Source organism: Necator americanus, chromosome X (assembly GCF_031761385.1).
Source record: "Necator americanus strain Aroian chromosome X, whole genome shotgun sequence".
NCBI classification, from domain to species: Eukaryota; Metazoa; Nematoda; class Chromadorea; order Rhabditida; family Ancylostomatidae; genus Necator; species Necator americanus.
Genome location: NC_087376.1, coordinates 31,855,312 through 31,880,553, shown reverse-complemented (window position 1 = coordinate 31,880,553; position 25,242 = coordinate 31,855,312). Strand labels below are relative to the sequence as shown.

The 25,242-nt window shown below is 35.0% G+C and overlaps 5 protein-coding genes across 7 annotated transcripts; 2 read left to right on the top strand and 3 right to left on the bottom strand.

Annotated features, from left to right (window-relative positions):
* Positions 1-501: 501 nt before the first annotated feature.
* Positions 502-5,111, top strand: RB195_026094 (uncharacterized protein; the record flags this gene model as incomplete). The annotated part of the gene is made up of 8 exons (XM_013445487.2): positions 502-602; positions 1,487-1,643; positions 1,927-2,063; positions 2,530-2,644; positions 2,874-3,037; positions 3,531-3,618; positions 4,683-4,854; positions 4,957-5,111. The coding sequence occupies 8 exons, from the start codon at positions 502-504 to the stop codon at positions 5,109-5,111; spliced, it is 1,089 nt and encodes a 362-aa protein (XP_013300941.2).
* A 3,273-nt stretch (positions 5,112-8,384) lies between these two features.
* Positions 8,385-13,625, bottom strand: RB195_026093 (uncharacterized protein; the record flags this gene model as incomplete). 2 transcript variants are annotated; one of them, XM_064214503.1, is made up of 18 exons in its annotated part: positions 8,385-8,512; positions 8,670-8,742; positions 9,732-9,847; positions 9,959-9,993; positions 10,074-10,163; positions 10,253-10,337; positions 10,524-10,589; positions 10,679-10,813; positions 10,944-11,096; positions 11,660-11,792; positions 11,854-11,964; positions 12,080-12,086; positions 12,149-12,200; positions 12,262-12,383; positions 12,465-12,571; positions 12,810-12,896; positions 13,221-13,324; positions 13,562-13,625. In XM_064214503.1, the coding sequence occupies 18 exons, from the start codon at positions 13,623-13,625 to the stop codon at positions 8,385-8,387; spliced, it is 1,668 nt and encodes a 555-aa protein (XP_064070383.1). The 2 variants fall into 2 exon arrangements, with proteins under 2 accessions (XP_064070383.1, XP_064070384.1); XM_064214502.1 differs by lacking the exons at positions 12,080-12,086; positions 12,810-12,896 and having other exon boundaries at positions 12,088-12,200.
* A 3,011-nt stretch (positions 13,626-16,636) lies between these two features.
* RB195_026092 (uncharacterized protein) lies at positions 16,637-17,383 on the bottom strand (the record flags this gene model as incomplete). The annotated part of the gene is made up of 3 exons (XM_064214501.1): positions 16,637-16,756; positions 17,068-17,192; positions 17,251-17,383. 3 exons carry the CDS (start codon positions 17,381-17,383, stop codon positions 16,637-16,639), a joined length of 378 nt encoding a protein of 125 aa, XP_064070382.1.
* An 804-nt stretch (positions 17,384-18,187) lies between these two features.
* RB195_026091 (uncharacterized protein) lies at positions 18,188-19,072 on the top strand (the record flags this gene model as incomplete). Its single annotated transcript, XM_013445484.2, has 3 exons — positions 18,188-18,320; positions 18,383-18,507; positions 18,950-19,072. 3 exons carry the CDS (start codon positions 18,188-18,190, stop codon positions 19,070-19,072), a joined length of 381 nt encoding a protein of 126 aa, XP_013300938.2.
* Positions 19,073-20,015: 943 nt separating this feature from the next.
* Positions 20,016-24,664, bottom strand: RB195_026090 (uncharacterized protein; the record flags this gene model as incomplete). Of its 2 annotated transcripts, none has more annotated exons than XM_064214500.1 (5): positions 20,016-20,122; positions 20,189-20,297; positions 20,800-20,893; positions 21,021-21,142; positions 24,635-24,664. In XM_064214500.1, 5 exons carry the CDS (start codon positions 24,662-24,664, stop codon positions 20,016-20,018), a joined length of 462 nt encoding a protein of 153 aa, XP_064070380.1. The 2 variants fall into 2 exon arrangements, with proteins under 2 accessions (XP_064070380.1, XP_064070381.1); XM_064214499.1 differs by lacking the exon at positions 24,635-24,664 and adding an exon at positions 21,247-21,330.
* Between the last annotated feature and the right edge of the window lie 578 nt (positions 24,665-25,242).

Below are 25,242 nucleotides of genomic sequence, written 5' to 3'. Positions count from 1 at the left end.
GGAAATATCTGTTTGATCAAAGGATTTATAGCTGATTTGAAACACGTCCAGACGATTTTCCAATGCTGCCTCGGATCGTATAATGAATTTAACGCCACAGATTTTGCTTTCTTCCCACGTCCATGGATTTTAGCAGTGAAAAGGAAATTTTTCCTTATACTGAATCTTGGTGATTCTTGTCCACACAGATCTATAATTCCGATTTGAGCAACCTTTTGGGTGTTTTTTTTTCTTTGAATGCCTTAATGTGTTGCATCCACAGATCCATAATCTAATGTATTATGTTTGGATTATTCACGTTTTTCTTCCTATCTGGCCAGATGCGCATTTCAGGATTTTTATGGATTTATATTTCTCATAATTCAATTGTCACAGCTCGGATCCATTCTATTTTATTTACGAACGTGTTTCTTATACGTATATATACATCGTGGAAATTTCTAGGATATCAGCATGACATTTATTAATGTTTTTTGTTCTTTTAGAAATGAATGAAAGAAAATGAATCTACAGTCAGCTTATTTTACGCTCTATATCGTTGTGCCTATACTTGGTATCGGGCTCAATTGGTATGTCCTGTGGAGATTATTACGGATTGCAAGGTAATTTCTATTTTATCTTAATATTGGCATTGAAAACTTCTTTGAGCATTACTGTATCTAAAAATTCTTGTTATTTATTTATTTATTGTAAATTTACATAATTGAGTGCTCTCTGCTAAGCTCTATCCGAGAAAATCGTAATTTTTCTTCACAGGAAGAAAGTTATTTCAAAATGTCATATCAGGATTGTAAAATATTTTTATGACTGACATCCTGAAGCAGTGTTAGTGGTGTGAAGCCAGGTAGCGGTGGATTGTTAACACTTCATTAACACCTCATGAAGAAAATGGGCGAGAAAAATTTTCAGAAAACTTTTTTTGAACTGACAGGGTTTTCAGGCTCTTTTATTTATCCAAAATTTTATCTTAGCAAATGTATTTTGCAATACTCGACTAAGCCATTCTACCTTATTTTTATATTTATCTACTGATTTTTTATAGGCCACACAAATTCTCGTCGTTGTAAAATCTTTATGATTGCTAATGATGAAAAATATTGAAAAGAATAAATCAGTGGAGTGAAATGAGTACTAGTACTAGTACTAGTAGGGAATAGTGTGCTAAATAGAATAATTTTTATGGATTTTTATTAGGAAATTGAAAAAAGAAATTCTCTATAAGAGATTTCAAGGCAATTAAAAGGCTGATTCGTTCCATCTTAATCATAATATTTGCTCTAAATCCGGTAAAAATTATCTGATCGTCATGCTGTGTTCTGTATTCGATCGTCTGTAGGAGTTCGTTGTGGGACCACCCTCTACAGCGCTAATGTTGTATCGTCAACTCAGGGTTCCGCAACGAATTGGCTACGAACGCTCGAAAAGTGAATCCAGCAGCAAGATTAGCTGTCTTCGACCCGAGTACACATATAATCTGACTTTTAAGGAGAAGCGCTATTCGTTTCGAGACAACTTCAGGACTACCGTTGGCTGCAATGTCAACTAGTGATTCAGTTACTTTGTTGGCGCAACTTGTACAGGCATTATTTCATTCAGCGCCAAAGGCCGGATTACCTACATGGCTACTCAGCGGCACGTGCAAGGTATGAAAATTTGTGAAGAAAAAAAAAAACTAATTAACCCATTGACGACATGTCGGGCGGTTTTTTTGCGTATTCCCCGCATATACTTTTTGCGTATTTTTTTTTTGCACACCGAATATTCGACTGCATCACCGAATATTGTCGTCGAATAAATATAATATAATATAATAATAAATATAACTGTTTTTTTTTAAATTGCTTTCGTTCAAGCTCATTGTTAAGTACTTGCATTAAATTCTCCTCTGAGTAATGTTGTAATATCTTTAAAAATATTGTTTTCTAGATCGATATATATTTAATGCACACCACTTCGGCTTTTTCTGTATGGTGTTGGTTAGCGTTGTCAATTTTACGATATACGGCTGTATTTCATCCGATAAAATATCGAACGATTTGGAGGCAACCGAGAAATGCTTTAAAGTGAGTGTTTATAATTTTATGACATAAAAAAAATTTATTTTATTTATCAGGAGGCCTAATTAGGTGCTTGTTGTAGTTACCCAATGAGCACTACTCGAGAAATAATTTCAAAAAAAAATTCTCTCTCTCTAATATTCCATGCGACAAGAGTGTTGGAAAAATGGAAAAATCAGGGATTTTTTGTCAGTGTTTTTCGTCTTTTTGGCGCTTTTTTCTAAAATAATTGAAATGTTATAATTACATCTGTGTAGGGATGTTCACGTGTTTAAACGTGTGCATACACATGCATTTTTAAACCTTGTTCTTGTTGTTGTAAAAAAATATTTTTCTTATGTAGTAGTACTGAAATTCAAATATTTCCAGTAAAAGTGCCAAAATCGTTCTTTCTGATTTTTCCTTTGAATTTTTTCTTCAACTTTACGAATGTTAATGAAATTGCAAACAAAGGTGTAATGACATGTTTTAGACTGCTAGCTTGTTTATGCTTCTTATTCGAATCCTGGATTTTGTTCTTTGTGGTATATAGTGAGGAAGGACGTTTATGTGTCGAACATCCGAGTATTCCTCTACATAATGTAAAGGTATGATTTCAGGACATTTTCAGGAAAAAAAATATACTTCAGGAGAATGCTTACAAGTAGGAATTTGAAAAAATTAAATATTATAGATGGTAATTTTGTAGTACAGTGTTTTGAAGTTGTTCTTAACTATCTTCAATAGAAAAAATCGATGATCTCCCAACGATGCTCCTCACAGTTGCCAAGCAAAATTCCATTAAATTTTTCTCTCCTCATGTATCTAAGATTTTAGGCAGCCCATTTTATGGATATCGCCTTATTCTACGCAGTTCCCTCACTTTTACGAATATTCTTCGATGGTATAGTTCTTTTTCAATGCTATAATCCATTTTCTATGATGGACGTACCTCTCTACGAACGGAGATGTGCGATAAGTGTACCAGCACACACTCGAAGGTAATTACAAGTATATAATTAATTATAACATTGTTATCCTGAGTGAAAGTAGCAGCGGTGACAAAGAAATAATCTGCAGGAATGATTTTAACGTCGCTTAAAGACTTTAATGACATAAGTTTGTAAGAGAGGCGTGAAATCGTCAAGGATATGGGATGTGTAAAACAATCCTCATTGAACCAAATAGTACTTCGTGGCACCATTTTGTTACAGTAACGTCTGTTTTCAAAGGTAACTGTAAAAATTCAACTTCAAATGTAACCGCACTTTTTCAAGCGAAATTTCTTGGTAACTGTGAATTTCACTAACCTCCTAGAGGTGAATATTACGAAAAGTCTGATCCCGAAGTCTGAAAACCCTGCACACACAATCCGATAGCTTTTGTCTTTTCGAAATCTTCTTGAAGTTCTTGAAAACAGTTGTCTAATTGTCATATAATATAAGCAAAATCTGCAGGAATGATCTCAATGTCGCTTAAAGACCTTATTTACAGGTGCTCATTTAATCCTGACTTTGAAACATCGCTGGATGTTCGACAAAATATGACCCTTGTCATGTCGATATCGGCTGCAACGTCTGAGGTTGGTTGTTTACGCATGTGTATTTTTTTAATGCTTTATTTCACTGACTGAAAAAAAAAACATGGGGATCTCCTCAAGAATGGATATATAGAAATTTTTTAATATTTTTTATTGATCAATAAAGATGTTCCTTTTAACAATGAAATCACCAAAATAGTCATGACCTTCATCCATCGATCGTACAGATTGTTGCTGCATCGGTTTATATGTATACCATGTGCGTTTTTTTTCTTAGGATTTTTCTCAGGAGAAAGATCTTTCTGATCATAGGGACTCGTTTCTTATATCATCACAGGGTTCTAGGAGGGCTTTTTTTTTTCAAATTTTCGTCTGTATGTTTCTCTGTCGTTGTGAGGAATTTTCGTTATGGTTTATCAATTTTTCTCACCTTAACTGGTCCTTTTTACGTGAATATTTAGTTTTATGCTTATATCGAATTAGATCTTTTATTGCGAAAAAAACAAAGGGATAAAATCATTTAAGAATTTTTTTCCAATACATTGATTTCGAAGATCAATTGACACCCCAGTGATCTTCAACGGGTTTATGTGGGTGGGCTTGAGAAAATCGATTAAAATGGAACCTTCTGGTGGTGCCCGTACACTTCTTCAAGTGTTTTTATACACAAATCTTCCCTATTTATGTACCTTTTCGCGATCTTTTTAAAAATTTTAAAGATTCTAATTTTTGTCAGATCTTAAACTTTAAAAATGACTTTAAGAATTGGTTCCAGTCCGAGACATATAGCTTTTTTATTTTAATTTTTTAAAATTTTTTCACATTATACTATCGCAAATCATTTTCCATCTGGGTGAATAGATGTATATATTCCCTTTCATGTTCAGAAAATAATAGCATTATTTTATTGTGTTCTGTTCCTGCAATGATTGATAGGGTATCCTCTACGCTTACAATCAGAAGCACTGGATGTAGCGCAGCATCCTTTAGGTCTTAAAATGTATTTTTAAAAAAGCTAACCACTTTTTTTCTTTGAGAGAAGACCGAATCTTACTTTCAGATATTGTCAAACATCTAGTTTCTCTTTCTAAATATATTTTTTCCAGCATATAACGAAAAAACGGCAACTTTATGTAAAGAAGAAAACTGCTATGGTTATGCGATCGATTATTATATCTGTATTAAATTTAATCCTAAATCTTCCTGCTCATATTCTTCGAACATGGCTTACACTCGACGATGATGGGATTGATCAGAAAACGCTTTCAATACTAGAACGTATGTTTTTTTTTTTCGTTACTATTGTTTATTATTACTTGAGTAATGAAAGCTTGATAGATTAATTGTTAGAAATTCCTCGAAAAATTGTATAATTTTCAGCAATCTCTCAAATCCTCTACTTCTCGCAATTTATGTGCAATGCCTTCTATCTTAGCACGAGTATATACGAAACGAGTGGCACACCTCGTACTACTGTTGTGGTGAACAGTGGACGACATATCTCACGTTGTGTTTCGAATGATGAAGAATCGTAACTTGTCACTCAGCACTCATTTTTCACTATGATCCATATCTCCTTCTTTGTATGTGTGTGGGTCGAACAAATGAATCTCTTAACCTCACAATTACACGGAATTTTCTTGTAGGATCTAACCTGTTTAGAACAGTGTTTTCTCTTCTCTCTTCTCTTGCATTATCCTCGTTCGAATCTGGATCCCCTTCGCTGTTTCATTCACACCATTTTGGTCGGTTTCGCGTCCACTCAGGACGAATATCGGCATCGAATATGTTCGACTGTGTGAACGCGTCGGGAGCGCACGCTCCTGTTGTCTTTGCCTCAAATTCCCTCATTTATTTTGTACCAACCGGAGTCGCACTGCGCTTATTCCGATACTTATTGGAATTTGATAGGATGCGCGCTCCGGATCATCTTTCTTTCTTTATCTCTTTCTTCCTTTCTTTCTTTTCTTCTTCTGCCAGACTAAAACGTGTCTTTCTGTGGTCATTTAAGTTGTTAGCCAAATCGCAGTAACTATTCCAATTATCCTTGAAAAGTTGTACGTACATATTGATTGAACAGTACCTGTTGAGCTGTACATCATCGAGTCCCTCGCTTTTATATGAGTATATCTCTTCTGTCCCTCATTCGTATAAACTTGTAGTAAAGGATCGGCTGCTTTTTTTTGTTCGCTGTGTAGTTTTACGTGAAGCGTTGTAAATTGCCTATTTTCAATCAACTTTCTTGTTTTACTAACATTTCATCCTTAAACGGGTTGTACTACGATCTCCATTTAGGCGCCGGCTTATAAGAAATTGTTTCGATATTTTTAGTGAGTGCTTTCATAACTATTTTTGATTCTGTCAGGAAATCTTGAACAGCACATAAATAAATATTAAATAATTATTGTTTGTACAAGATTTGTATTACTAAATAGTAAACTGGGGAATTAATATATTTCAGTCAAGGACTCGATCTTCACCCTGTGTCCCGATCTGATTTCAGCGGGTATTCAGTAGACGTCTACGTAACGAAATCTTCGCTTAACTACCATCAGGCTGAAATCCCATCATTCCCGGTGTTACAATGATGCGGCGCGGTTTTTACCTGTTCCTGTTCACTGGATAAGTTTAACCATATTCAATGTTTATAATGACGAATTGCGAAAATAATAATGTTAATGATAATTAATTGCTTAATTTTTCCTCCTTAGTTGCATTATTATTTCCTTCATTATTAAAAAAAATTCAACAGAGCTGCTCTTTTCATATGCATGTTACCGTAGTCGACAGCTATACACTTCTCATAGATCAGAACCGTGTGATTATTGAATCCAACCACTTGAAATCCAAGTTCGGTTGCGGAACCAGTATATCGCACAAGAAGGGATTTACCGTAAACTTGACGTTTTCGTAAAAGTATGCTTTAAAGTGTTGAACACCTCTTTTCTCAAAATGAACCGAGCTGATTCGAATTCTTTAATTTTCCTCCCTCATTCCTCCGTCATTATTTCCGCAGTTTACACAGATACAGAGTCCAGACGTATTTCGAATTCGTGCTTTTTTTTTGAGTACAACGTACACTAACAATTTCCACTCAAGAGGAAATGATCGGCTTCCTTCGTCACACCTCGACGGGACTTCTGATGCTCCGGATCGTTGATCGTCAGAGAGATTTCAAATAGCGGTATTCGTATCAATACAGTAGGTGTCACTCAAACTCAAAACACTGGATATCTTCTCTTTAGTGGAGTTAATTTAGGATCAAGTGAGCTGCCTGGAGTTCAGCTCTCAAACATTCTTCTGGAGCATTCGATGCAGCAAACTGTTGCATGGAAAACGATTTGAAGACTTTTTTTATGATCTCAGAATTTTTCTTCGACAAATCTAAAATTTCAGTTTCGAACAGGTAAATGACAGAAGTTCGATCCGATCAAACTAATTCATATAATATGTTTCTTGGGTCAACGTATTTGAATTATAACGTGCTCAAACAATATTTTCACAGAATTTCAAATTCCAAGAAATATCGATTTCACTGTGCAGCTGTGCGCGACGTATCGTCAGCTAACATCTGAAGACACTTTTTCCTCTTTAAATGACTCGGTGGTCTGTGTTGAATACCACAACGATGACTCATCTGACAGTGGCTCTTCAGTTGAGTTCTTCTCCTGACCGCTGTGCGCACAGCTGTGGCCTTCACAAACTATTAGCTCCGAAATGATTTTCTAGCTGATTCCTATTAAAAACTAAGGAAATAGAGTTATGTGTAGCAAATCCGTATTCAATCTGTGCTCTTGTTAGATGGGTACGCGATTTGCTGCGCATAACTTTCTATTCATCTATTCTACATTTTCGATAAATTTATTGAGGACAGCTGAGTAAGAATTTAAGGTATGTTTCTCACTTCTCCTATCATAGCAACCTTTTCAAGGTATTAAAATACGGAAATAAGCATATTTAATACACAGATACACTAGTATGTAATATATAGTAAATATATATATATATATATATAGTACGATAATATATAATAAATACATAATACGATTATATATGATATAATATACAAAACATTCCACAAATTCTTATGAAAATCTCATAAAGGGTATGGTTAAGAAAAGAACAAATATGTTGACAAGGTCATTCCTCTAAGCAAACAATAAAAACTGCATTAAAAAAAAACTCGTTTTGAATTTCCCTCCCTGTGAATTTTTGAACACTTCTTTCTAACGTTTAAAATCAGGTTTCTCATCCTATGTCGAGAGAAAATTTCAGCAAATCGTAATGGTTCACTTCTCCGTGGAATTTTTCAAGTTTCTTCGAATTTTTTGAATAAACTTCTCCTTTTTGCATTCTTGTGTTTGCTATAATTTTGGTTCCACTAAAAATCCTTCATAATGGAATCTTTTGGCTTCCTGTCCACCTATAGAGACTTATCAACGGATTTCATCTTTATCCTAGACATTCTCGGAAAGATCCGGCTGTAGTGGTGCACACGCTTACAATTTTCTAGTAAAAAAAGTGTATTACCGTTGGAATTTTAAACTGGCAACAAAAGGATCTTTAGGTAGGACAGTCACTACAGGTTGTAGCCCCATTTTGTCGTTATGGAAATAAGGAAGACGTGGTGAGGAGATTTCACGATTATTTCTCTCCACAACAAGAGAATTCTCACTTTCTTTTGTGTTCTTTTTTTTTTGCTGAAGAAGAAAGTACATCGAATTTTGTGGAGACTTTATAGTTTTCATATAATACGCTTAATTACAATAAGTTGTTTTAGGTTTTCCAATATTAATACAAATAAAAATTCAAAAATCATTCATCGCCATAAATTTGTTGTAGATCTGACTTCGACGACGTGGATGTTCAACAAGATGGACATTTGTATGTGAACTTGTCGCTGATCCTCGTGATGTCACACTCGATATACGGCGTACTGTACAGAGTAAATATATGAATTTCACCCAAAAATGAGTGTTTTAATGAGAAAAAAGCAAACGATAAACTCTCATCGAGTTTTTTTTTTTTGAAATACTGCTTCGTACCATTAGAAAGAAAAAGAATAATTACCAAGAATCTCTTATTTTACTTACCCTTTACTCTAGCAGGATGTTTTCTGCTGAAGTCATCATAGAACGACTGTGTGTTCGACGGTTCACTGAGGTACTGAAAATAAAAAAAAAATGAAAATATTTGTTTTTCCATTATGTTCAATTGATTAGGAATAAGCTTATGGATTCGCTGCAAGCCTATGCTTTCTCAGCAAAAAAAAAATACTGCACAAATCTGAGCACTAGCTATTTCTTCACTCCAGCAACGCAGTTTTTGAGATGAGTTCAAATCAGAAATCTTATGAATAAGTGCAAAATATCAAATAAAATAGTTTAAGAAAAATATAAAATTCATATAAAGTTTGGAGGCATCCACCAAGTAGTGAGCCTTTCTGTTCTACCAATCACCCCAAATAGTAATGAAAATCAGCAGACATCCCTACGCGATCGATTTCAATGTAGAATTCGTTTGATATTTACGAAAGTAGTAGTTTTTACCCTCATAATGACCTGTACGGAGAGCTAATACGTCAGATCAGTGTTTTAATCCTCACAGACGAATTTGTTATCAATCTATCGAGTCCGTAGGGATAAAAAACCTTATTGGCACCATGGCATCTTCGAACCATCGATCGATCGTGCAGTTACAGACGAACCTCTTACCCATTGCACTACACCCTCGCATTAAAGGCATCACCCCACGAATCTGAGGTGGTGGGGATTTCAAGTGGAGTATTCTTATACGGGATAGTAGATTATGGAGAGGGGGGTGATCCCGTAAATTTCTTCCTAATTGCCGTAAAAAACGGCCGGGAAGATGCGGCGCGTGCACATGGCTAGCGCGCTCGAATCGAACTCCTTGTAAGAAAAAGTGCGCCAGAACGCCCGAAACCGTATCTTCCGGGCCGTTTTTTCGCCAATCAGGAAGAAATGGACGGAATCACCCTTCTCTTCATAATCTACGATCCTGTATAGGAACTCTCCACCTGAAATCCGTACCACCTCAGATTCGTGCGGTGATCCCTTTAACGCATAACATGACATATTAGTATTTTTAATATACATCGAATAGATGTACCCTAGGAAAAAAAATGAGAAACCAACCTGATCAAGCTTCTCGTCAGAGATCTCTATGGCACTCTGTCTTCTTAGGCGACGCCTATCCATTGATCCATCAAATGTTAGTCTCTGACTTAATGGGAGGTTCTTCAATGACCGTTCTAAACAGGAGCATTATCCCTTAACATGGTTTCAACAAAAAAAAAACTGAGCAGGTTGCACGACAGAACAACACAATTCACTGAGAAAAAAATAAACGAAAACATACTCACCAATATTATGAGTGTTGAGTTCATTGAATGTATTGCTGAAAACAAAATCCTTAATAACATGTTGGTAAATAACTCGATTACACGCAAAGATTACATGAGTAACTAAGTATTTAACCTGGTTTTTAGCTCCGACAGAGAAGGCGGGTGTGGCCTATACAGACGTTTACGAGCATTATTTTCATCGATCTCTTCAGATTTCAGGACTCTACAAGAGAGCAGAAAAATGTCCGGGAATAAAATCAATAGCTATGAATTAGACAAAGATATGAGAGAGGTCTGAAAACTCATTCTTACCTAGCACAATGGATCGATTTTCGTGGTGGAGATTGCATGCTTGTGGGGTCGGCGATAACATCTTCCACCTCCTTCACGTCGAATCCTGACATGACTAGAACTAATCTTAAGAAATAAACAAAAAAAAAGACAATAGTTCGTCTTGATATAATCATATAAGTATTATATATATATATATATATATATATATATATATATATATATATATATGGACAGATATAAGAAATAAATATAATTAGAAGTTTAAAGAGTTCTGAAGAAAGCAATTCACCGCTAGTGTTTAAAATCAGCTTCACATTTGATGCCTTTGCCTCCACACTACTTTGAACGCCATCACCTGAAACTCATCGAGCTATCCAGAACTTCCAAAATTCCTACGTTTTCTGCTCTGCATAAGACACATGTTAAATTTCAAAATTTTCTTACCATCTTTAACATTAACTCCATTATAAACATCATTATGTATGGATTGAAGAACAAGTTTAAGCAAAAAGATGAACGTTTCCATTAATGTTACACAACTGCATCCAAGAAACAGTGAAGTACCTCCACCGATCGATGCTGGAATTAATAAAAGTGAAACTTCTCAAATTTTTGTAGAAGGCCTAAAAGTGAGATAGATTCATGTAAAACATAGAGATGAGGTAAATTTATGGAATAAAATTCTTTTTTTTTGGAAAATTATTCTCACATAAAACATCAGTGACAGCCATTTTTCGGACTTCTATCAGTACATCTTTTGTTCGGCTGAACTCAATAGAGATCTTTGTTGCAGAACGCAATCGTGAGTATGATGAGGTGATTTGCCATTCCATTTCGTTGCAAGGAGGGTGACATAAAAATTCTGAAATTTACTGACTTCATTTATTGATTGATTTTATCTACTTATTTACTGTATCTAATATTTCTTCTCATTCGATCGATCGAAGGCTTGCTAGTTTTTTTTTTCTTGGTTACCTATTCGCTTACACTCTGTAAGATTAGCTTATGTGCTAACTATACTTTCACTTATTTCAGTCACTCCTTCTTTTTCCTCCAAAAAAATGCCGCAAAAAAAAACAAAGAACCAGAAGAAAATTTCTGGGATGAAGAACTAACACATCTAGTTCACATATTATGTAAAAAATACGAGGAAAATGTAGTTAGGAAGGGGAGGGGGAGAGCACTCGACCACGCCACTTATTTCTAGACGCTCTATCTTGCATTTTTCTCTTAGCAACTTTAGCTTACATGTCATAGATCCTCTAAGACCAATCCTTATGTCCTAGATTGCCTTAGTTATTTACATCCAGAAAATCAAAGAGCGCAGGCTGAATCCCTCTCCCTCAACTACATTTTCCAAAAGTACACAATACAATAAAAAAATATATACGTAATAATGGCAAGCTCCAATGGTTTGATCCTCACCTTTGTACAATTCTCCGGACGGCACCAAAGAACCACTTTCACACTTTGGTACCTCATCTTGGCTACTGAGGTCGCCTGCAACGCACTGTCTTTCCCTGAGGGACCATTCCATAATTCTCATGCGTTCGCATAACTGCAACATGCGAACAGTGAGTTAGTGCTTAAATTGTACCGTTGTTAGTCTTTACTGTCACCTTAACTGTGTAAGTTTTGTCGTCCGGAAGAAATTGCCGAGCTTTTTGAATCCACTTCAAATCCGATGGGTCAGCTACGCAGTGAGCGCGAGTAGTATTCAAGCGGGTAATCTTAATTACAACTTTGGCGAGATTGTCTGTGCCTCACATTTGAGGAAGTTTACTTCTCTAATCCACAAAAATTTATTATTTTTAGTTCATGTTTACAAAGAAAGTGATTACACACTTGCCCACTTGAGATGCCTCAACAAAAATGTGGTGATGATGCTGATTCCTTAGAAAAATCCTTGATGACGAATCAACAGCAGGCGCAGAAATCGATAAATACACTTCAGATGATGACAAATCTTCAAAAAAAAAAGAAATTTTTGCGCGTCATTCTTTGGACAAAGGTTAAAAATATCTTACCTCCCCTAATATCGATAATCAATCGGTTTCTGGAAGTGTTAGTATTTAATTCTAAACAGGTCTCCTTTCTGTACAATGTGGAGAACGTGGGAATTGTGCGAATTTCATGAGTATCGAGGATCCTAAATACGTTGCGTTCTTTAGGAGTAAACATAATATCAGAAGAATCTTAGTAAATAAAAAAAAACCTGCAGTAAACTTACATTGGAGATCCACATATTAATAATGAAACTTGTTCAACGCTATACGCTTCAGAATATCGGCGCATAAAAGTAGCTGCTTTTGCGTAACTAGACAAAATATATCCACTCTGAAAAGATTTCCCTTGTTTTCGATTTTGAAAAATATTTGGAAACAAAAAATAAATCTTAGAAAAGAATCAAAAAGGAAGAGCTAAAGAGATCAAAGTGAATGAGGGAAGTTTTGTAAGAAGTAAGATAAGAGTTTATTTCTAAAACTATTCAAGTGACTCTTTCCTTAACAGAATCATTTGAAATAATTTCAAGCGAAAGCTGGCGTAGTTTTTCTTAAAGAACTCACAAACTCACAAATATCATAAAAAATACTAAACAAGTCGATAAGACCAGAACCCAAAATATCAACGACGTCCACGTTCTTGATGTGAAAAGTCGAATCTGAAATGAAATCAGTTATTAGTAATGTTTCTATTCGAATTAAGTTCAGATTTAATCAATTGGGAATGAAATCGAATATCATCAATAACGAAAAATCAAATCAAATCAAAATCAAATATTAAATCGAATATTTATCAACTTAGAAGTACGATGAAGAATCAAAACGGTTCTGTTCTTTTTGTGACAACTACATTTTCTTGTTATTTTTTAAAACTTCTTTAATACTTTTGTGAGACAAATGAAATTATAGAACTTGAATCGCAAAGAGTGAATGTATCGAACCGACATGGTATCTGAATAATCTGAGCATTTTTCTGAACTAACCATTCCATGAAATGTAGTGACTCCGGTGAACTCCCGACCTTCCTCGTTGCAAATGTGTAGATAAATATTCTGTATGGCATCATCATTCCCTTCGTCATCATATTCTGAAAGCATGTTTTAGTGGACAAAGTAAAAAAGAAGTCCCTCGGTTTCACGCATCCTAAAATGTCAGCATTTATCCTGAAACTTTTCTTGTCTCCCACCCGAGATTGTCTACCTATCACTCTGTTTTCTCTCCCCGCATTCAACAAACTTTCGGGGCTTTTGAATTGCTCTACTTATACAAATCACAAGAAATATTCGTTAGATAGCACAGAATGAGTTATGAGGATGTATATTACCTTCGCTGTCGTCAGCGTCATTTCCACTTTCGTCGTTCGTCGATGGATGTGTTGTGGTAGCCATGTGATGATTTGCAAGTGTATGAAAGGAAGGCAAAAGGGAAGGAAAGTAGGAAAGGCACACAGGAAGTCGATCTAGTGATAACGGTATTTATCACCGTTAGCGTACAGCTGAAGGACTTTCAGCTGATAAGCCTTGATGAGCGCTTAGTAACATGCTTTGAATGCCTATTCCAGATGACTTTCAGTAAACAGTTCATTTATTTATGTTTTCTTGTTATACCAACAAGGTTTGGGTAAAACTTTTTTCACTTTTGCCTTGGTGACAATCTTTAATAACGCTGTGGTCTGCCAACCCTGCTAGCCGGTGAAAGCGGCCTTTGAAAAAGACGAGTTTGTCGAAACGTCAGGCCAGTAAAAAAGTTTCACTCAAACCTCGTTGGGATAAGAAGAAAACATAAATACACTCTCAAATGCCAAGGTTTCAAGAAGAGAGGACTTGGAAATAGTTCATTTATGTCAAATATAGCAAATACATTTTTCTTAGAAATTTTTAATGTTTCACACTTCCATTAAAATTGTAAGTCTGCAGTTTGTGGGTAATGAGTGAATTTTCCTCTTTATTCGGATTCAGGAAAGGTAATCTAGATCCATTGTGCAGTATTCCACACAGAAAGCTCTTCCATTCTCTACAAAGTAAGATAGAATAGGTTGTTATGAAACGAACAACACTTCCAGAGCTAAGCCAGAAGCAGATATTAAAATTTCAGATTTCTTATTTGTTGGATATTTTTTTACGGAGTTAGTATCTAGGAGTAACTCACCGCGGTCACATTACATTATCAATAGATATGTTTTTCTACTTCGTAAGTAATGTATCGAATTTATTCAATGTTTTCTTTGCTTCTGGATGTGACAGGATCAAATTACTGATGACGATATCCAAGAAATCCTTGATAAGTCCAAAGTTGACGATGATAGTTTTTTTTTCTGATATAAGCAAAAAGAAGCAGTGAAAGAAACTAAATTATGTCACTAGGAACAAAACAAAGTTCTTCTGGATCTCGGATACAAAATCTAGCTTCGGTTCGACAACAAAAGCTACAATTAACTTTTGCAAACAGCGTTCAACTAAGACTCCTGGAAAAGTTACATAAGTCTATAGTATCAATTACTACAAAAATTGAAAGACAAGGACTAAGATATTGATAAGGTTTTTAATAATACTATGTATTATCATTCACTCTAGCGTTCTCAGCGAGTCACAAAACATTGTGAAAAGCAGACAAAATAATTATTGTGTTTCTGGAAATGTCATAGGCTAACGTTTATGTTGTAACATAGTTTGTGGACTCATCTCCAGAACGTCAGGAGACGTAGAACTATCTTAGTCATCTCATGAGTGAGAAATTGGAATTTCTTTGCATGTCAATAGAAATTCTTTCTATGTTCTATGGTTTCAGAAGTGTTTTACTTTCTAATGGTCTAATAATATGATAATAATATTTAACAATATGGCTAATATTTATTGGCTGGTAATGTTTCTCAAATATACGAGATAAACACTGTATTCGAATTCATGTGTGGTGTCAAGGACTTCAATTTCCTCATTTAAATTTTTGCTTGTAGGAAATCAATAATTTTCTTTTTCTTCCACTTCTGTGACACCTCATAAAAAGACACGAAAGTCTTTTACTAGAAAGGAAGGAAGGTTAAAGATAAAAGGAGAGATAAATGTTTCAACTCAACTTCAACTTCAACAAAAAAAAAGGCAGTTGAAAATTCAAAATTGTTATCATTTCTGCAAAATTTGGTTGACACCTGCTGTTGTTTACGTGGAAATCTTTTGATATTGGATGAAAAAACAGCACAACAAGTATTGTTTCCCGAACAGTTCATCCAAAACATATCAGAATTTTTTGATCCACCGCACTTATGGCTGCATTGCCACAATGTTGATCAATACATCAGCTCCAAGCCAATTCTCCATATTTGACGTACACATTTGCGACTTCCTTCCCGTTATTATGGATTATTAATATATATTAATTATATAGTATATAGACAATCATATAATATATTGTAATTAATTATGATCCTTAACTTTATGGGATATGGCACCTTTGTTAACTTCGTTTTGATCTGAAACAAATCATAGATCAAAATAGATCGATTTTCTGAATGGATTCTGTGCAGGTGGTCACGTAGGCGCACGACTGCGCAGTGGGTGGTCATGGTTTGGTGGCCGCCCGAAGCGTCCAGCTATTCTTAGCGGTTACGAAAATCATACTGTATTGTAACGTTACGCAAAACGAGGGTAGTCATGTGAACAGGAGTCTCGTATATTTTCTCCTCTTCCCTCGCCGTACTAGTTTAATATAAAGCCGAAAGTAGCCGAAAATGGCAATGATATGCTACACCGTGCTCACAGATCTAAAGGTAGTGATCTCCAATATCAGGGGATGATTCACTCCACAGTGGAACCTTCCTGAACTGCAAAAAAAGTCGTTGTCAGGGTAACTCCCTGCTGTGGGGATTTACTACAGATTATGGGACCACCTATTTTGCCACCGCTATGCTTTCCCAGCAATCTGACTTTAATTTAATTGTAATCTTTCAAATAACTATTAAATCTGTGAAATCGCTAAAGTTTTTTTTTTGCCGTTCCTCCTCTCTGCTCCTCTTCCATTCAGGCTCCATTTCTTTTCTTGGATATCTTGTTTTATTTAACTGCCCACAGTTTCCGTTCTACTGTGAACTTTAGAAAATTGCGCTTGTGTACTGTTCTGTGAAAATAGTACTCCGTCAGTAAATTCCTAGGTTTTGTTGTCATTCTTCTGCCACAAGGGGGGATAATAAATAAATTGATAAATCATGTATTTTATGGAGTATACAAATTCAACTCTTGATGTTATGTAAATATTCGAGCACTTCACCTCCGAAATTTTGTAAAGCCATCATATTAGGTTTAGTGCAGTACCATACTGGCTCCACTATGGACATTTGCAACCATTTAGATTACTACAGTAACAGTCTTGTAATGTCTAACTCTTGATTCAAATATTTATTGGAGATTCAAAGATACTTCGAATTAACGGAATCTCTAGTCTCTGGATCATCCAGATCTACCATTCCAAGATCGATGAAGGCGTCTTTTCTTTGGCGCGGGAGATTCACGTAGATTGTTTCATCGAACTGAATTTCGGAACTCAATGAGAGTCAAACATCACCGATTTTGCACATTATCATTCTCATTTTTTGAAAATCTCACATTCATACTTGAGTGCCCCCTTAGCGATTTAGTAATAAGAATAACAGAAATTAAGGCGGTTATCTAATCATGGATTTCACTCCTAATCCTTGTTTTTTTCTTAATCTCTCTATTTAAGATAGTACAAAACCTTGAAAGAGACGTTGGCCAACGAAATTTGGAGCGTTTTTGCTCTTGAAGGAAGAAGAACGAAAAAAAAATCCTTTCTCAAAGCAAAAAACAAAAAAAAACTTACACCACGACATCTATGCATAACCTTCAGGTACGGCTTAAATCCGAAAAAGTCATCCTTCTTTCCTTTGATAACAAACGTTTTGTACACTGGAGTGTTCACCCAGCTCAGTTGATCGTCTTTGAATGCTTGAGGAACATCATTAGACTTCAATTGAGGCAAGGATTTTCTTTCACGATAACGTACCGTTGAGTGTCATTAGTTCGACAAATATCGGCGTTTGATTATCTCTATCACACATGAAAAATCCTCTTATTGTAACTTCATATGCGCCAACACTTACAACCAGAGCAAAAACAAATGGAATTGCAGCAAACATTCCTTAAAAGCAAAGTGTAACGGTAGTGTTCTCACAGGACAAGAAATGAAATCTTTTTTTCAGAATTTCATAGCTAATCGAAGAAAAATATGAATTTTTGAACTGCAGAAACGTTGACTTCAAGACAAGAGGAGGGGAAAAGTTGAGATAGGGAACAAAAAGTTGAATGTGAAGCATTTTTTGAAAATCACTATATATATTCTACATGAACGGTGTTTAACTAAACACTAACAGACCGAAGACAAAACAATTTATAGATCTCTCAAAATATTTCCTAGATATTTGTTAGTGACGTTCAAAGAAATTCACTTACTGTTTTGTCTTCTAGCACTTTAGTGGTTGTTGACTCATTGAAAACATATGGATACTATATAATATGTAAAGGTACGAACGAAATCCGCAACGAGTTCCGTTCTCTTTCACCTTCATTTTTTTCCTTAATATATCAGTTAAATTGTTTACCATATCCAGAGGTTCCAACTCTTTGAACCAGTCCTATAATTATTAAGAAAAATAATTAAAATTCATTCAAAATTAATTCTTCATCTCACCGCAACATATTTAATTACTTTTAGGCTAATTGGGCTAGTATAGATTTGGAGCACTTCGTAGGTGTACCAGTTAAACGAAAATTAGTGGGAACCAAAATTCTTTTGACTTTTTTATAACTATGGGGTCTAAAATTCTTTTTACTTTTGAAAATCTGCTTCAATAGTACAGTCTACTGCTAGCAATGACTGTTGATGAGGCAGTACTTTCTAAGTTTTTTTTTGTTATTTTCTTTTCCATTTATTTAGTAGAAGTATGTTTGTCAACATTCTCATTGCTCTTGCTCTGGTCGTTGCTGCAAACGCACACAGTATTACTGTAAGAGGTGTATTCGAATGCGATGACGACAAAAGACTCCCGGTGTTTGTTAAACTGATGGAACGTGACAGTAAGAATTACTTGTACAGTTGTTCGAACGTTGGAATCAGAAACCAATCATTCTTCCCTAAGGCTTTCACGACGATCTTTTGAAGTGGAAACAAGTAAGGGTCTATGATGATTTTGAAATCAAAGGAACGGAAGATGAAGCGTTTGGTTTCACTCCTTACCTTGAAATTATGCACACATGCCGTGAGGTTAGCGTTTTTTTTTCCTTTTCCAAAGGTCTTCTCTAACCTTCTTTTTCCAGTCCCCAAGGACCTCCATCCTTCAATTTTGTACAAAGATTGAAAAGTGGTAAATTAAATAGCGCACAAAAAATAGAAACTAGCAAAAAAAAATCATGTTTTTGCTCGCCGTAATATTTACAATGTCAATTTCGTTACTGTGTGATTTTTAACACAAGTAAGGACTACATAATAAAACGAAACCATAAAAGAGGGAAGTTCTGTGGATTTATGTTCCGAATCACTGTTTTCTACATTTTTCTCTTTCATTAGAAAAGAAAACAGGAAAGAAAATGTGAGAAACACAATGCACGACATCGAGCTTCAAAAAAAAAGAGGACTTGTAGAAAAGTCTCAGTTCTTCTTTACCTCTGTTTTCTTGTCCCATTTCTAAACCTATTCCACATTTCAGGTCCCAGAAACTATTATCGTCAACTTTGGAACTCGAGTGGGTGACGTAGAGATTGATCTCGGCAACGTATATTTGGATGATACAAAAATCAAGGAAAAGATGTTTAATCAGTTTATCCTCTAGATTACAAGACTCTTCAAATAAAAAATTTCAACAGAATTTATTCGCAAGTGAGTAGTTCAGGATGAGTAGGTGTTAATAATGAAGGGATGTCTCATCTGGAGGAGTAGTTTTCACCATGATTAACCTCCTCAGATCTTTGAAACAGTTCCGTAAAGGTATGATGGAAGTACAGTATATCGGTATATCGAACCCATTAGTTAGTATTAGAAAGATTATTAACATTATCAGGATGTATGCAACTACTATACGAACTTTCGTCCTTGAGAAGATGTGTTTTCACGCTACAGTACCCTTGATACTGTCATTAAGCCAAGTAGGACAACGATCAAGTCATGTTCTTCCCAATGCTCAAAAAAAGAGATGGTCTTGTTTGAAATAAAAAACGCTTGTTCATGGAATCCATGAAGAGTTGTTGGAGACAAAATGATGCGTGTTAAGTGATCCATGGAGAGCTATCCATATTTAAACAACAACAAGAAGAAGACGGATGGAAAACTCAAAACAAATGTTAACACGTGAGAAATATTTTAGCCACATTTACTTCCTGCGTCGTAACTTAGTTCACTTTTTTCTTAACAAATTCTCAAATTAACAGAAATAAAATTATGTGAGAGCATCACATGAAGAGTCCTTTTTTTCTCTTTTTTCATGAGTTGAAAAAGTTATCCATAATAACCGGGCTAAAGGAAGAAATTAGTAAATGCTTGTTGGTTTCAAAAAAATTGCGAGTTCCACATCGGCGTTATCATATTCCTTTTTGTCAAAACTTTCTTCTTTCCTATTTTCTTTTTTTTCTCTTAATTATCAATCCTTGAGCGGTGACGAGAGAGAAGTCCATGGTGGGAAAAATGTCCATTTATATTAATAAATCAAAATGTCAAAACTCTCGAAACAAAATTTTATTCTGTTTCCAGAGAAAAGAACCCTCCTTAAGCCGTCAGCATTAACATTGTGGGTAAGCTTTCAGAATAGATTTTAGATTTGTCGTCGGCGCCAACGTGAAATCGATGTCGTCGCGAGCCACCAGTGCAATCACTTTTTTATGAGTCGCTAAAAGACAGATTCGTTTACAAATAATAAGTGAAAAATGAAAAGTGCTATACTGTTTAGGCATACCGTCATCGCTTTCTAAGTCTCTGAAAACATCACGTGGATTCGAAAGAGTGGTATACCGGTACAGAAGAACAATTTTGTCCGTTTTTGCCTCTCCTGGGTCCCGTACAATCTGTAACAAATAATCATAGCTGAAAGCTTTAGTTTCTGATTACTTCAAAAAAAACTTAAAGAATTGGTTAAGTAAAAGTGAGCGGGAATGCAATTAAGCCATTATAATTCATAAAATTATAATTTTTGTGAACAGTCAAGAACCGTAGAATTTAAAAATTGTTGTCCTCTAAAATAGCTACACTTGGCAGAAAATGCAAAAAAAATCAAGCTAACAGCTTTACCGCTCCGAAACAAAAAGTCAGGATAAGCTGGATTTAAGTCGCACCTAAAAATTCGTAGATGTCGATTGTTCACAGACATAAAAGAAACAATTCTTGAGGAGACGACATTTCTAATCCTCAAAATAATCCTTGAATTTCGTTACACTCCAGACATTATAACACTCAAGCGATTAAGTGCAAAATTGATTGATATCGTAATCCTTTTTGCATACTACCGAATCCTAACAAAGAGCCATAAACAATTGTCTGTTATTCTTCCTAGGAGGGAAAAAACTTCACCTGAAGACGTTGGGATCCTCCAGGTTCTAACATGCAATACACAGGCGATACTCGAAACAATTCGTTGTTGCTGCACTTGATTTTTATCGCCATCCTGGAAAATCTGCGTCTTCTATGATATATGATTAACGTTATTTCCCTCTATGCTACTATTTTTATTCATCTGAGCTACGTTATTCTTCGTGTTTTTATTATCCATAGTCTGAAAAGTATATATTTACCTCTGACTACTGCCATTAACCATCATATGTCTCGATGCTCCACCTTTTGCAGCTGAGAAGTAACAAACACGCGGCGTAAGAAACAATGAATGGTCTTCAGAATCGTATAGCATCGTAGAACACTAAAAATAGTACTAATAAGAAATTGTTGGATATTTTTAAGTGCAGAAAGAGAGTCGAGCAGCTAAAGCTCCGGAAAAAAAGGAAACAAAAATGAACTTCTAACATTTTGCCTTGAGCGACAGAGACAATGAATCTTCTGGAAGTGCATCACAACTTCTAATAAGTCGACGCGTACTAGTTGGTGCATGAAAAATGGGGCGGTGTCGTCCACGACAACTGACTTAGTCGTGTTGTTCTCAGTGCACGATTTTTCGCTTCAAACATTTGATGGTCCCACGGGTAATTCATAGACAGCAACATGCATTTTTTTTCAGTCGGTCAAGCACTTCATGAACTTTCTATGGGAGAAAAAATCTTGTTAATCGACGATAAAAGGGATTTTGCAAATTTTCTCGTTCTTATAAAAGAATGAGTGAATTCACCAAAGAAGAGTAAGCTGACAATTTTATCTCTATCCAATTATCATCTCACTAGGATAAGGGTGCCAAAAAAACTCATTATTAGTTGTGTCTGAATCCGTGAACTGAAAACCCTAGTTACTTAGGCGAATATGTTATTTTTTTAATTTTACGTGAGATTTTACCACATTATTGATAGCGTGGTTAGTTTAGAAGAAAGAAGAAAGTACTAAGGAGAAGAGATAGCTAGTTCAAATGGCGCTTGACGTGGGCAATTATATAACATTAAACTCGATTTAAACAAAAAAAAAAGACTATTGTCTCGAGGTATTCCTGCAAATGCCTACAGATGTTAATGAAACAAAGGATAATCAAAAGTTTTTAAGCGCCAGAAGCACATTTCCTTGCAGACGAACGTGGAAAATTGGATACTCTTATCTCTAAAAGCTCTCCTACGCAAAGCTCTTCTAGCACAAATGGCGAAGAGTGAAAAGTAATAGAATTGAGAACGTACACTCAACAGGATTACTTGAAGAAAGGCGGAGAGAAATAAAAAGAAATGTTGAGAATTCATAGAAATGAAGGGTGGCACCTAAGAACAAAAGATATATGTTCGAAGATTTCTATGCTGAATGAAATTTTCTTCTTTGTTTTTCTTTTCTTACCTCGCACCAGATTTAGAAAACGAAGAGAAATGAACAATGTAAAGCATAATTTTAGAAGAATGTAATAATAATAATAATAATGATAGAATATTTTCTACAGTGATTAGGAACATTTTCTTGGTAGTACGAGGAAAAAAGGGAATTTCTTCAAAGAAAACTAGAACGAACAGAGGGCCGTAATATGCCAAATCTCGGGATCATTGAAGTCTTCTTGACTTTTTTCTAGGACATTCAAAAATGATCAATGAACGCATAACTCAACATAATTACATATAACATAACATAAGTGGTTGAGACAATCGGGAAGAAGGAAATGAGATGAACGAACGGGATCCGAGAGGAAAAAAAGAAAAGGAAAAGGAATGAAACCATCATTCGTTTTTTGAGTGAGAAAATTTTCGTGTTTATGTTTTGTGATGAGACTTGTCTGGTGACATTCTCTTCCTCTTTTTTTTTCGATGAGCCTATGAAGCGTAACGTTTAGCCCGTGGTGAACGTGTCTTATGGGAGAGATACCCAAGACAACAAAGAACCATCCGATACCCGTAGACCGAAAACAAATCGCTGACACAAATCCAGTAAACTATCATAATTGAACCACACTTGTCAAGATAAGAGATGGCTTACGAGAAATTGAGATGAGCAGATAAACGTTAGCCACAATGATGAGACATATATTGTTCACTTCAAGAAAAAACATATCTCTGATCCAGAAAACACAACAGAACCCAATATCCCTTACCTCATATCATAACAATGGTGGATTTTCTAGAATGTCAAACGGTAAATCCATAGTGAGATTGAGAACTCTAAGCCATTTAACTAAATAATAAGCTGTGCGGATAACAAAGTTACTTAATTGTAAGGTTATGGTCAATTTGTAAGAAGTAATCATGGTAGAATATACAAGCGTACGACAAGTGCACAGAAACGATTTGCTGAGACTTTTTAATGAAAATTATGTTTATTAGGTTGCATTAGTGTGAAAGTCGATTCTAAACTAAGTTTCTAGACCGCTAAAAGAACACAACCAGGAAATTGTCATGTTTTTTTTCCCTTTATGTCAATATTACTTTTATTTTATTTTACCATTTAACAAATTTTACATAATTTATGCAAGATTTGGATTATTCTGACAAAAAAAAAAAACGAAAGAAACTATGACAATTCCTCATATACATGTTCGACAACGTTATGGATAGAAATGTGGAACTTAAATTTTCCATAAATTTAACTTTGTGGAAAAGATTTCTCAGGAGTTAGATGTAAGTATACTTGTACTTGTACTAGTTAGTTGTATAATGAAGTTACGAAAAAAAAAACAGTAAAACTGATACTACACACAAAGTGTTATCAAAATATTTCAAAAATGGATCCTTTTCTGAAATATGATGCTGTTTTAGAAGAGTTTTCAGGATTTTTGAAGACGTTTTCACTGGTTTAATCAAAAATGATAGGAAAAACCTCCAGTATTTTGCTAAATATTTTTTTAAAAACTTCTCAATATCAGGACAAAAATCCTCTTAAATTCACATGAAATGAGAGCATAAGAGGTGTAGTCAAGATACTTAAGTGAAACGGCATTGAAAGAGCATTGCAATGACGAATAGCACAAGCGAAATGCTTGGATTTGTGTGGATTTCATGAAATATAAAATACGTCTCCAAGCGACATGTCAAACTCAGGCGTTCCTATCGAAATTACCCTCCCTATGGAGGTGCTATTGGTTGATGAATTTGAAGAAACTCAACAACTGAGGTGAATTCTGTCTTGAACTCAACAGAATACACATAGAAAGTAGTTGCAAAGTCTTCTTTATGTTGTTCTTTGAAGTTATTTTGATGAAACTAATTACGAACTAAAAGTAAGCTAATCTCCGACATCTATTCGTGAAGACTTACAACATATTGCACTAAGAATTATTTTAAAAATTCTCCAAAGAAAACATAAAGCTGCACCTCAACGATAGTCATTAAATTGAGAGCAACATATTCATTTCAAAGAATACGGTAAAAAACTAGGAATTCATTAATATTTTGATTCTTTTTTTTTATTTTCTCCATGTCTGAGTGTTAGAATCGAGAAAACCAAATAACTGAATTGTGGCGCTTAAAACATATTTTCTTTGAACAACAGCTCTTCACTCGAACAGCTACGCCAATGTGCGGATTTAAGGAATGATGTGCGGACCTTATTCTATGTAATGAGGATGACAAGTAAGGTTAAGGAGGATGTTTCTACTCTAATAATAACTGGAAGCATTTAAGAATGGCTTTTAGGCTAACCTCATTTTGCATGTAAAGGTTTCAGCTTGAAGAAAAATGTCTTAAAAAAGGAGTTTATCTCTTAGAAATCCCTTTCACCGAGATTTCAAGGATGAAACATATTATGGATGTAAAAGAAATCGATTACGTAGCTGGAAATTTACCTGAAGCACTCGTCGATTGAATGAACTCATCGTTCAACTACACAGCACTGAGGATGGAATCCTGAGAATTTTTTTGCTTGAAACGGAATTTTTCGAATGACGATGGGGATTTTTGCTTGAACAACGTCGAACGCAATAAGTTTGCATGCAAAAAAAAAATTAATTATGAATAAAAATGGTAAGCAGATGCATTCTTTCACAGCTGTTTTCCAGCCATGCATGAACAGTGACACGGATAACAGGAGAGTAGCCCTATTTTTTTTCTCCAAAAAAAAACAATGAAAACTGGCTCCTTAATTTTTACAGACATTTTTAGTACTAAAATTGAAAGTCCGAAGGAACCCCTTGAAGATTTGCGTGAAAAAGAATCGTACATAATCTTGGGTTCACTAATTTAACAAAATTTCTAAGTTAATTCCGAGAATTTCTCAGGACTAAAACTTCTAACAATTTTTATTAACTAATCTATTGTTACTACTATTATTACTACTACTTACTACTATTAACTAACTTTACTTTAACTAATCTTTTATTCCCATATCCATTCAGAATACTTTCTGAGTAAGGACGGAATGATGCAAAGATTAGAAAATTATATATGTAGATCA